This window comes from Taeniopygia guttata, chromosome 4 (assembly GCF_048771995.1).
Source record: "Taeniopygia guttata chromosome 4, bTaeGut7.mat, whole genome shotgun sequence".
Taxonomy (NCBI): domain Eukaryota; kingdom Metazoa; phylum Chordata; class Aves; order Passeriformes; family Estrildidae; genus Taeniopygia; species Taeniopygia guttata.
The window spans coordinates 40,935,001-40,948,978 of NC_133028.1; the positions used below are offsets into that span (position 1 = coordinate 40,935,001).

A 13,978-nucleotide genomic window follows, 5' to 3' on the forward strand; every position below is an offset into this window, starting at 1 on the left:
GTTGAAAGACAGCAGAACCTATATTCTCTTTTTTATTAATATTATGCTGTCACTGTATTTTTTCTTGTATTTTTTACATATATGTTAAAGATTTGAAACAAACAATGCTATTTCTGCTTTATGAGAGGTGTGCCAGATTAAAAAGTAAGGTCTTTGTTCAAACTAGAGCAAAATGTTATTCAGGAGTTCCCACTCAAACAAGATGATCTTTTATACAGCTCTGCAGCTGTACATTATGCAAACAAGAGGTGAGCTGAAATGTGTCAGTGGCACTAGAAAACTTCAGATTGCTCCACAGAGGAAACTAAAATTGCTGTGAAAGCCAAAGGGAACATTAACAGTCAGGCACCTGGTTCAAGGTTGTTCTAATACTCCACATGCCTCTCCAACTCAACTAAACAGGGCAGGGCTCTCCTTCAGAAATATTTTTACCTGAAGTGTGTTTCTTTTGCTTTAACCAATTGGTAGTTATAACTATAATTGGCAGTTTTAACTACCAAGTGATTGTTATTTTTTGACCTGGAAAGAAATAGAGGAAAACAGTTTGCCACCTAGATCCCACCAGAAAGAAGCAATCCTATCAAAGAGACAACAGGTAAAACAGGACACACAACAAGTCAAGGTCAGGTTATTAGTGATATTATTTTATGTGCTAATATTCCAAATCTATACTTTGATAAAATGTATTAGATGCAGTTCTCAACTAAAACCATCTTATAAGATACACTTCAAAACTGCAATTCTGCTCTAACATCTATAATACCATTTTAAAAATGGGTGAATTAAGCATAAAAGCATCAGTAACACCACCAGTAATTTTCACGGCTTCACTGTTCTTATGATACAGCATTAGCATTTTCCCAGACTTACCCTGATCTTCATGTTCAGAAATGTGGTCTATGAAGGTTCTGAGACTCAGATTTCATCATGGTTTCTGTATGTTTATTAGTATAAAAGGTTCTGGCAGTACCAAGAACCACTAAAAGTTCTCTAGCTTCTAAATTTTCTAAATATTACCAGAATCTACGTATACATTGGCACAGTTGGCTTTTTGCAAGTTCTCTTGCAGACCAGTTGTTGCATGCTTTAATCTGTTGATCTATACATACTCAGTATACCCATATATACCAAAAGACTTGGATATACTCACCATAACAGAATGACAGAAAAATAACTGTGTGCTGAAGGCACGGTGAGTTTCTCAGATTCTTGGAACGTCTACCATATTGCATACATTACTTTTTTCCCACCCAAAAGATCCCCAAACATATGACCCTAAAAACTAGAAGAATCCTAAAAATTTTATTGCACCAGTTTTTGAAGAGGCAGTTCACAAAGTAAATCATTGCTGTGTATTATCAACTGGGCAGCTGAGCAGGAAAAGGTTGCAAGGAACAGGTTTTCCAAAGGGTCAAGTGTTAAGAAGAAACCTCCCACTAGATGGCTCACAGGGTCCTTGCTGTATGAATGAAGGCAGGAATATCTGACCCAGCAATCATGAAAATGTAAATCTGTAAGACATTCCATAAGAACGTCATCAGATAATGACACTCAGGGCTGGCCATGGCTCTGCAGTCCTCTGCAGCCAGGAATTGAAAATCTTCATGCTGGAATTCATACAGTTCTGAGTCTGGATCCCTACCTTGTCCTTGGCTTTGTCTAGATTCCTAAAATATAAGAGCAGCAAGCACTCTGTAGGGAATATGGGTGACTTCTAGATTTTTTTATATTGCTACACAATATATTTAGTATTACAATGCATTTTCAGAACTGTGCCATTTTACATCCTTCATTATTTTCGGAATTTGTATTTATTTGAAAGGCAGAGCTGTAGATGTAGAATATGCCAGTGTTAAGAAGCCCTCTATCATTCTGTGTATACATAGGATGCCCTGTGTGCAATTTGGGCTTCCACACTACAAATGCACTACAAATTACAGAACCATTCTAGACTGCCAAAATGACTACAAGAATGCAGGAGAATGGAAATGACCTGCATTGCTCTTAATTACTGTGGCTGATTGCAATTCTAAGGTGACAATCAGCGTATGCATGAGATGTTAGAAGCTAATTATAATTTTGGTATTGCAATCAATACCAACATGGCAGTACAAGACCCTAATACTCACAATGAACATTTTTTTGTCCCATTATTAATGACTTCTACAACAATACACTGATACAAAAATGTCCCAGGAACTGACTTGTTGTTAAAAAGAATGATGTTACCAATGAGCATTTTGAGTATGAAAATATTATCAACAACAATATAAAATTAATTAAATAAACTTTAAAAATTACAAGTATATAATTAATATAGATTAAGAAATATTAATAATTATTCCACACATAACTACAGTATATTGGGATAACTTTATTACTATATCTAAAATTTATTTTATTATTATTATTACAGAGTACACATCCAATGTAGAATACTACCTTCTTTATGAAACTAATTAGGAAATTAATTTATGCACAGCTTTATCAACTTTATTTTTTGGGTCATGAGACAACTTTTCTATTTTGACATTCAAAGACCTATTATTCCTAAAACTGGGGTGCTGTAATTAGCATGCCTTTGACAGAAATAGCTCCTCAAACTACTAAAATTCTACTAGATGATGATCTTGTACTGTGGGAGTAGATCTTCAATTCTCAAACTTGATTTGTGAAACCATCGTGCTAACCTTCCATATTGAACAAAAGGACAAGAACTTATAATGTCACCAGTAGCCAGAAAGTGTAACAAAAGCCCAAACTTGTTAATTTCTTTTTCATTTAATTATCTGAAGATTAATTACTTTAATGTTTATACTGACTGAATGTTTATACTGACTGAATACTTAAGATGAGTATGTTCAAATAAATGTAAGTTCTAAATTTTGTAATATATGGATATATTTATTCAGTAATAGTAAAAATTAGATTCATCTTCTTAAAATGCAGTTTTATGGCTTTTCAATTGATCTACCAAAAATATCTGTAATATATTAGTTCTTACTAATAAAAAATCTAAAACATTCTACTTCATAAATTAATTCCTCAAAAGTTTACTTAAAATAACATTTTCCAGAAATGTGCAGGGAAATTACCTTATATAATCATCAGATTCTCTATGTGGTTTAAGGAGTTAAGTGACCAAGGCTGTTCCTACAAAGGTATATTCCCAAATAATTTAACTGTCATTAAAGTAACTGCTGAAATAACTCTTCCTTTGAGACTTACTAATTTCATTTTCTTCAGAATTGAAATGCCTCTCGACTATTCAGTATATTCATAAAATCAAAGCAGATCACTTAATATCATTTATTTAAAAACTCAGATAAATATCACAGAAACAAATTTCTACAATTCTGAAAAAGAGCTCATTGCACCCATACTGGGAAAGGGGGAATAAACTAAATCCCAAAACACAGAAGTGTTTTCTCAAGCAGTCACAAATTTGTGGAGAACTGCAAATGCTCTTCTTGGAGTCTAGAACCATAAACATACTGCCTGGACTGAGGAATGAAAAAGCATTCAAACTACTGCTTTTTTGGTGTAAATACTGCACAGCATGCACAGCTTCAGATGACATTTTAAAGTGAAAACATTACAAGACAGAAATGACTAGGATTAGTATGAAATGAAACTGAGAGGTCAAAACATAGATCATGGAAAATGTTTTATTTATTATATATGAGAAGTGGAAAATTCTGATCACTAGAATGATAGAAATGAAACTTCCTAGTTCAAAAGCATTATCCAACAATTTGGAAGCAATAAGAAAATCTGCATAAAATTGGAAACTACCAGTTGGCAAAAACAAAAAGAAACACAGATCTGTCACTATGATCAAAATGGTTACCAGAAAACAGTGTGATAGAATTGGGAGAAAACTATTTCCAGAAAAGATAAAGAAATATTAATGCCTTTGTACAAAGCAAGCTAAGATCTTGGATGGCAAACAAAGTACACTTCTGCTCCTTCAGGATTAATACATCAGGAAAATAAACACTGAGAAGAAAAAAATCTACATAATAATTATTAAAGTACTGTAAAAATTGAGAATAAAATAGTTACAAATACATATAGTCTGAAAAATAAAAGATGTTTCTAACTATAGCAAGTGTAATGTAGAAAGAGAAAAAAAAATAAACCTGAAAAATAACAAAAAGAGATGCTTTGAGGAAAAAAAAGTACTGATTACAGCATTGCATCTTTTAAAATAACTTTCAAAATGGCCTAAATCAATTCTTCTGTGCTCTCCAGAGGCAAGGACCTCAAGAAACAAGAGAAAAGTGAAAATTAACCACTTGAACCCTGTCTACCACAGAAAAGTACAAGCATATCTTCAGTAATATGCTATTGGGTGCAAAGGCAGTCCTTGCACTAACTCAGTGCTCAGATCTGACTCACTTCATTATTTTAGCTATGGACCTTTTTCTCCTGTCAAACTGAAGAGCCAAACCCACACTCTCCAGGCCCATCTGCTCCACAGATCCATGAAGCACCAGTCCTACACCCTGTTTGCCTCTTCAGGCGTCAACCACAGTCCATGCTAAATGTTATAGGATATTTCATGGCTGCCTTTCAACTCTTTCATCTCTCAGAGGCTTCTGCAGAGCTAGTCAAAATAAAACTCTGGAAATGCACGTTCTAAATTCTTCTACATCTCACACTTCAAAAATTGAGGCTGAGGTATGATTCATAGTTTTTTTACTTCAATTTAATTTAAAGAAAAAACAAAATCATGTTTCTTCTCTTCTCACTAAAGTTTTCCCATGGTTTTGGTTTTTTATTCTTTTAGAAATTTCAGTATGCTTTTTTTTTTTTTTTCTTGCATCCTGTCTTGCAACACAACTGTTAAGTCCAATATAGAGGCACTGGACTTTATTGAAGATACACAGAAAAGACATTGCTTTTTCTTTCAGGCAAAATTTTCTTTGCCCCCCAACAGACATCACTTTTGCAGGAGAAATTACTCAAGAGGTCTTGTCAGTTCTTACATTTGTTTCTGGATTTCCATTGTGCAAGAGGATTTCTCCACAAGATTATAAGGATTGTCATCCTTCCAGCATGTTTCCAATACCTACCATTTGATTCTGTAACTCTTGCCTCTTCAGCAAGAATTATCAACTCTCGAATATTTACAACAGACAGTCTTCTCAGTGAAAGGTAAAGTACACTTCCTTTGTTATGGAGCAGCTCTGCTGCTTTTGTTTTGGCAGAGGATCTATTCTTAAAGGCCACCAAAACAGTTCCAATGAAACAGATTGGTCTGTCCATGTGACATTGCTGGTTGAAAAACAGGTATATATATATATAAAAACTAATGCAGAGAGACAGTAAATTAATCTAGTTATTGCTCTGCACATCATTTTCTTTTTGAGATGTCTTATTACCTTACTTATAGGACTAGTTACAATTCATCTTCTGGAATGGAAAAAGAGGTAGGATGATTGATTTCATTTGTCTATCCAATTTGTACATATCTTTAATGAACAGAGCTAGGCATACAGCAAAAATATGACTTAGCTCTAAAAATAGTTAACTTTTGTTCTCGTATCATTTTGGCATTAATTTTCATTATGCCTTCAAGCAGGTGAAAAGCATGGAAATGCTCCAGTGAGTGCTTACATACTTAGATTCTTCCAGTGCCGGAGCCCATGAAAGTAAGTGACGCAACTTCAGGAGTTAACACATATAGACAATGCTTTAAAATTACCTTCTGCAGGGGCAGGTGAGCAGTAGACTGTCTTCTTGGGTTAATGACTTTTCTCCCCTTCCAAGTTCAGCTATGTGCCCTGGCTAATGCATGTACCAACAGGGAAATCACCGAAGACAAGGACAGTGGACAGTGCCACCAGAATGTACCAGAGTGATGACATTTCACTGCCCACCATTTACCTCTCCATCAAGTAGTACCTGTGTCCCAGCAATTAGAGAGATGATGATGCACCTGCACAAGAACAACTGAAAAGACTCCTGAGTCTTCCCAGTGGTTACTTGCAATCTCACCACTACAATCCACTACTGATTTGAAAAAAACAATGCGTTTTGGGGAAACCATGGCCACACATACTTCATTGTTTTGCCCATAACCCAAAAGAAAATGCAAAAGCAATGCAATAGATACCTTTGTTTAGGCTTTCAGTTGCACTAAGAACTGTACAGGGACTATCTATAAAGTAGAAGCATTAGCAAATATCGGAAGTGGTAAATATCCCAACTCAGTGGAACAGAGCTCTTTAGACTTGGATCATACTTGTGATTCTGCTAGTGCCAACTCTGAGACTCCTGAGGAAAACTACTACACATTCTGGTATTTACAGAGACCTGACAGATGTGCCATTAAAGAAAAAAATTCTGTCTCTGTAGACTTATAGCTATAAAATTTTCTATAAGATTATTACTAACAAGTAATAGCATCTTGCTGATGTTTGTGTCAATAGCTTTTATTTGTCACCTTTTTTTCTTTTAAAAATTTTTAAAAATCCATTATTTTTGTACTGGTATTTCCTATATAGGATGTACCAAGCTTCTGCTTCTCATCTTAAAGCAGCACTAGAAACACTAGAGCACAATGCTTTTTCATTCTTTTTTCTCACTTATGTTTCTTCATGCAATGCCAATTGATGCTTTACACACTGCTGGCAAGAATATCTCCTATGGGTCCATGCTACCTTTAAAGCTAAGGAGCCTACCTAAACTAGGGTAAAATGCAAAGGCAACAAATCCTTTTCACATGAATGCCAAGGATGTTATCTCCAAGTGATATGGACTAGCTTGTATGCCTACTGTCTGCTGGATATGTGACGAGCAGTCACAGGAGCTAGAAAAACGCTTGATCTCACCTCTTTCCATTAACATTGCCTACATTTATATTCAGTTACTCAGAAGAGGATTTTTTAGCTAACTTTTACCACCTAGGCAATTGTTAGGAATTCCTTTTTGAAAAATACTGCAAAACATCTCTTTGTCAATTGTGTAATGTATTATCACAAAACAAGTTTTAGTAGCAAAGATAATTCAGTGTAGCATTCTCATCTCAAGTACCTAACTACCCTTTATTTTGTGCTGCCCCAGGAACTAGGGCTCTACTAGTAAAGATTCAGTATACATTCCATCAGTAGAAAACAAACTTGTAAATAACACCACTTCCTGAAAACAGACTGACTGAAAAACCCCATATGTTTTTTAAATTCCCGAGAGTGACAGAGAAGAAGCCAGAGCATTTTAGCTTGCTGCTAAAAATATACTCAAGTTGTTTTCAGCTACTCAAAGAATTTGAGTGCTAATTTCAGGTCACATAAAAATCACACATCTAGTCCAATCCAGTCGGAATACAGATATTCTCTGGATGAAATTTTAGTCTCCTTAGTGCTAGAAATTCCTTTCACATTGTCTTCAGCAGAGCGTATCATTCTCGGAACTTGAGTTTCAGGCCTCTTAAAAAAGAAATTTTTACAGTTGTTATTTCTTGAGAAGTAACTGGACAAGTTTAAGGTGTTTTTAGCAAATAGTAGATAGATACACCAGGCTAAGAAGTTGTTCTGCATATAATGTACCAAATTGTGATAGAAATCGCTGAGTAGAAATTTCCAGAGATCATTACAGTTTTGTTTGTGTAGAGGCAAAGATAACTTTATCAAAGATGAAGAATATACCCTCACAAGGTCTCTAATTTTTACAAAAGTAAGCTTTTAATGCTCAAGCAGTCACCAGGAACACTAGTTGTATAAAAGTGGAAATGTGTATGTATGTGCTACGGGTACGACTAGATACTAATGCATGCATATACAAATATTTTTTGTTTAAAAAAAGAACACTTAAAAATCACTAAATTATTCAGAAGACGTGATCTACTGTTAATTCACATTCAATCCCAAGTACAGCCATGTTCTGAAAGGTTTAGGTTCACATAACCAGAAACATACCTGTATACTTCTAAATGCTTCTAAACACACTTAGCACAAACCCAACCTCATTTTTACTACGTTCTACACCTGATTTTAGTTTTGGTCTAGCCAACAGGAATGCATTCGGCAGCAGGTATTATTATTTAACCTATCTTCAAAATCAGAAAATTTCTACAGTTGAGCCCAGTATAATTCCTATTTAGCCCATTACCAGCTAAGTATGCATTACAGGATCCAGTGAAAATCATAACCTAGCAGTTACTACTCTAATTACACAATATATAAAAAATATCTGTGAGAACCTGTTACATTTCATTTTCATGTCAGTGTATGCTTGAAATGTAAATGAATGATTTAAAACTATTTTAAATATATATTTTGTTAAATGCAATATCATGCATTAAAAACCATGAAAACAGAAGTTTCTTTCTATTTTAGTACTTCAGATGCATTTTCTACGTAGAGTAAGAGACACACAGAGCACACAGACAAGGCGAGGCTAGATCTGGGTTTTTTTGTCAGCAGCCTTAGTCTCTCATTCATTTGCTGGATGGATTTCACCAGGCTAGCTGATGTCTCAAGGGTAGCCTAAGACTCACAAACTGAAAGTTTAATGTATTTTTAAAATTGCAATACCCAGAGGTAGAGGGTGAGGACTGACAGACTTCCGAGGCATTAATGTAATGCAAATACAAGTAAGAACTGTTTTCAAAAGAAGCCATGTATATTCTACAGCAGCCAGAAGGATTATATCCCATTCCTCATTGACAAGCTTGAAAAATCATGTAGAATGACTTATTAAGACATGAATGTACACCTTTGCCATGCTCTTATTTACTGCATGGGTACCTAAAATATAGCAGAGCTATTAAACAGATAAATGACAACAGCTTCCTTCTTCAAACATACCTTGTTTTTCTCTCTATAGTAGAGTATTTTTAGGTAATTTTGCTTTGCATTTTTATATAACGATCTTATGGTTGTAAATAAAAAAAATGTAGCAATTACAAATAAACAGGAACACTTATATTTGTGAGTTGAGCTCTGTAAATCACACTTTCATAGCAATCTTTTAATAAAGCCAAGGGAAAACACATTTACATGAGTGAAGACCTACTTAAAACAATCTAAAAAAAAAAAAATCTAAAAAGCAGAGATTCTTACCCTAAAAAACTCTTTAGTGGAGCCAGAATCTAATGTCCCATAAGCAATTTCTGTTTGCTTGGAAAGATCCTCAGCACTTTCAATGGGAGACACCATCCTCTCAACCGTCAGGAAGGCAGCTAAGTTAGCCGTGTAGGATGAGATTATGATGAGGGTAAAGAACCACCACACACCTCCAACAATGCGCCCCGACAGGGATCTAGTAACAAGTATGAAATGGATTTGTAAAGTGAAATGGAAATCCCAAAAAGGAACAGGTTATCAGTTTTATGCAAATGGTGCATTATAATACAGGGAAGCATTTCAGGCTATCTCAGAGTCCAGCTCTCTATACACATCAGATGGGAAATCAAGGTATTCTCCACTGGATCTCCTGGGACTTTGCTGAAATCAGGACTCCAGAGTTTACTTCTGGAAGAACTTAGCGATCCAGTTCTTCAAAGTTTTGACAACCCTTGAAGGAAACTGCTTCCATCATAATGTGCTATATTTAACACAAACTTTTTGTTCCCTCTGAAGTGATTTTGTGTGACATTATGATTAGGATCAAACAAAATCAGCAGATAAACCAATATGCACTTTAAAATCAAGGGCCTTGATTGTTTTCTTAAGACATTCACACAAAGACTGATTTCCAGAAAACAATGGCTTATGCTGCTGTGCACAATCTGTACTGAGAAACAAATAACGTTATTTGTAAGGAAAGCTTGCCCAGGGAATATCTATAGGCTAAGAACGGCACACAACTTTTGAAAGATACAAGCATTTAACAAAGTGAGGACTGGACATGAAACAATCAGTGATAATACAGAAAAATGGTGAAGAAAGTATATTTTTAGAAATAATAATAATAATCTGATGTTTATAACAGCAGCAGGCGGGCTCTTATGGATCTGTGTTTTGCTTCTCCTGCTCAAGAAGAAAGAAGAAAAGAGAACTGAAGAAAATATATAAAACAGAGTAAAGCACACAACTCAATAATTTTCAAGAATAGAAAACTAATATAAGAGAAATATCGATATAACATTATTGTCAAACTTGGCATTTTTTAATGATCCTTTAGAGTTTGAAATTAATTACCACTCTGTTTCCAAGCAAGACATTATAGGAAGCAGTACATAATCTTTGGAGATATGCTTAATTATTTGGCAGGAATGTTCATGTAGTTAAAAGTCTAGTACTAGGGCAGTGCAGCAGCTTTGGTATGTCTTAGTGTGTATCCTCTATTTATAAAATAAACAAATTAGGAATCACTCAGCCTACTGTACTGTGAATGAGAACACAAACTAATTGTGACATACAATATATATAGATATAACTATATATAGATATATGTACATTTAAAAATTATAGTTATGCAAAGCAGATTTTTACCAAGCTGGGAATAAAATTAAATAGAACCAATTCTGAAAAAATCTTTTTTTTCTAACTGCTATTTCATAAAATCTCTGTCATAATTATGACATTAGAAGATTTATTCTATGTCACAACAGACTCACTAATTCACTCTACTACATGAAAGTCAAGTCAGAGAAGGCCCAAAATATGTTGTTCAGAGGACCACAGAAAAAAAAATATTTCAAGCTCATTCTAAAGTGAGCTGTATTTTGCAAAAATGCTTTCTGTCACTTTTGAAATAACATCACATACTTATTTTGAAATGGGGATAATCAGAATATAAAATAATTCTACAAGTGAAATATTGAGTTATACTAAATATTTTATATTGTGTATTTGCATGGTAAAATCTAGCAGCATGTATTTAATAACTGCCAACTTTAGGTACTTTGTATTGTATTGATGACACCCTCTATAAAAGGTAATAATTTTCAAATGTCCATGACCTGTGAGCAAAGTGGCCACTGACTTTGTGGAAAGAAAACATAAGCTCAATACCACTACAGAAATTATGCTTCCACATGGAATTTTACAAGTAAAATTATTTGGGGCGTCATTTTTATTCAAAATTCCCCCAGGCTCTCTGTCACAGTTAAATGAGTAGTTTCTTTTTTATGTACATTTTGAACAGTTGAAATGTGCTAGCATGAACCCATACTTTAGAAGCACCTAATTTACTAGACCTTTAAGTACTATAATAAAAATTTCTGTGCAAAATTACATAAATTTGTGCACCATCTTTTGTACTTAGAAAAGCATTATCTGGCAGAATGAAGAACACACTTACATCCCAGAAAAGGAAAACATTTCTCTAAGACATGATTATCACATAATATATTATTGTACTCCTTTGTTCCTCTACTACCCATGAGGCAACATTGGAACTGCTACTACAGACCATTTCCAGGTGGTCCAGTCTTACTCAGCACCACCTTCTATTCCAGAGTCAGGGAACCCTAGTAACCTGTCTACTCTAAAAGCCTTAGAGCAGTTGTCATTTTTATTAGAGGCATGATTGCAGTAGTGCAAAAATTGACTTCAGAAAAGTATTTTGTTGAGGTCTGAAGAGAGTCCTTTTTATATTTAATCTGATTTATCTGTAGGCAGTTCAAATTCCATAGTGAAATGGTTTGGTGCAAAATCAGAAACAACAAGTGCTTTTCAGCCATTTTCTATTTTCATAATAAACAGATAATATACAAACTAAACACCTTACTCAGAATAATGGTTTGAATGAAATAAATTTAAATGCTTCAGTGAAGCTAAATATTGAATATCCAGAACTGAGTTTCATGCACCTTTTATGATGACCATTTGCTATCAGTATTCTTGCACTACCTTTCAATACCTATCAATCATATAAAGCAACCATTGCCCTTTCATAGATAGTAAAATAATAATGATAACAATAAAAAATCATAATTCTACTACAGATTTGATTAAATAAAAATAATTTTGTACTAATATGTGACTTAACAGGCAACTCCAGCTGTGAAGTGTGCAATCAATACAAAAACCCCACAGGAGTGAAATTAACACAACTTCTCATGATCTGTAGCAATTTGCCCTCTTCACTGTCTTGTCTCTTGTATAGAGTTCTTATTGGGTTAGGAGCCAAATGCATTGCATCTTTCACCATAAAGGCTGGCATCTCCCATTGTGATACAGCAGCCTTTACAGGGAATTGCTTAAGTTCTCACACAATAAATGCTATTATTTCTATGGTAGAACAACTTGAAAACCTGCTGTTGCCTTTTGAGATGCACGACTTAATATCTAAGAAATGCTCGCTTGGTTTGATTTATTTTGACCAACACCCACTAGACTCACTAGAAACAGAACTGTTCCCTGTTTTCAGGATGTTTATAAGAAATGTAATTATAATAAGCAGTTTTAACTAAGTCCTCTGGTTTGATTTCCTTAAACCTGGCTGTCCTATTTAAATTGTTACTATAATTCCTTCTAGCAGCAATTTACCTACCTACTTACCATTTCGCTGAATCAAGGCTAGAACCACTTGTGCACAAGCAAAATAGAATATTTAATGAACTGCAAAGGAATTAACTTAAGTGCTTTACAGTTGTCCCTAATAAAGGAGAAGAGAATCCATGAGGAATGAAGCACTTATAAACCAGACCTTCAGATTCATTTTCATAATTTCCTTTGTGACTTTTCTAAAACTAGGCCATGGAAAAACAGCAGTGTTTTGCAACTATCCACATGAAATTAGAGCCATCACAGGACTTTTACTTCAGTTCAAGGCTCTCTTGGGGAAGAGGAGTGTGTTAATAACCCTGTTACGAAGTACAGGGAGTTTCAGAGGGAAAGCGCTGCCTATGTAGTTCGTGACTAGTATGTAATCCTTTTTTCCCATTACAGTTGTGGTGAACCATATGCACTGTCAACTGTAAAATGGGAATATGCAGCAAAAACACGGTACCCCTCCAAGAAGGCATGGAATGATGAGAACCTTATGCATTTTACAGTCTCTGCATGGTGTATATAACTTCACTTGGCAAATTTATGATCGACATTAAGACAAATTCGATCAACTACATCCCAACCCTACGTCACAGACAAGTGCTTTCACTTCAAGGACTTCTGTGACTTTAGGGAGGGAAAAATCATTGCAATTAATTTCTCTCCAAGAATGAAAATATATGCACCACGAACCTCTTCTGGCTGAGATGGCTGAGACCAAAAATGCACAAAGTTGAAATGAGTGAGTAACCAACCTTGGCGAAATATCGCATCCTTGCTGCATAAAGGCACCCAGGGAAAACCAGAGACTATTAAATATCCCAAATTCATTAGTTGATTCATTAGTTTGCGTTTCTCTTCCATCTTCAAATTCCTCAGTGTGCCACTCGTATGGGCTAAATCTGCTGACCAGGAATAAAACTACACTGACCCCAATGTAGGCAAAAACAATGCACATCCAGATTTCATATGCTAACGGATCAAGAAATGAAAACACTCCTGGCTTGGACTTCTGAGGCTTCTTGATCATTATTGATATCCCCAGGCTCATAAAGGGCTTTGAGAAGTCAATCACCTCTTCTCTCACCAATGTTATAGTTAATGGAGCAATTGCAATATCGGCTTTCTGTAAAGGAAGAAAAAAAGCAAATAATAGCTAATGCAATGAACAGAGCAAAAAATGGCTTAGTTTCTACAGCATTTCACAAATAGAAAATAGGACTGCAGAGACATTTGTTTCACTGAGAACATCCTGTGGAGAATTTCTGAAATTTTTAGTTGAACTTGTACTGAATTACATAGAGCCATATGGTTGGTGTATTCCAAGATTTTATTTTTACATATGCCCTTTTAACAGCATATGCCATTTAAAAGTTTAGCCAAGTACTTTGCTTTTCACCTGGTGAGAAACATGAAATATGCATTCAGTTTTCCCCAGTTTTATTTGCATTTGAAATGTAATTTAATGTTTTATTTTCAAAATTTTTCATGCCATTAGAAGTTATTAATTCCTATAAAATTAATTAGGAAAA

At 34.7% G+C, this 13,978-nt stretch overlaps 1 protein-coding gene across 2 annotated transcripts in view; it reads right to left on the reverse strand.

The window, feature by feature from the left end:
• GRIA2 (glutamate ionotropic receptor AMPA type subunit 2) overlaps positions 1-13,978 on the reverse strand; it is an 88,281-nt gene that overhangs the window by 6,398 nt on the left and 67,905 nt on the right. For both annotated transcript variants that reach the window (NM_001076689.3, NM_001185124.2), the window contains 2 exon segments: positions 9,069-9,267; positions 13,202-13,572. In NM_001076689.3, coding sequence (NP_001070157.2) covers positions 9,069-9,267; positions 13,202-13,572 — 570 coding nt within the window.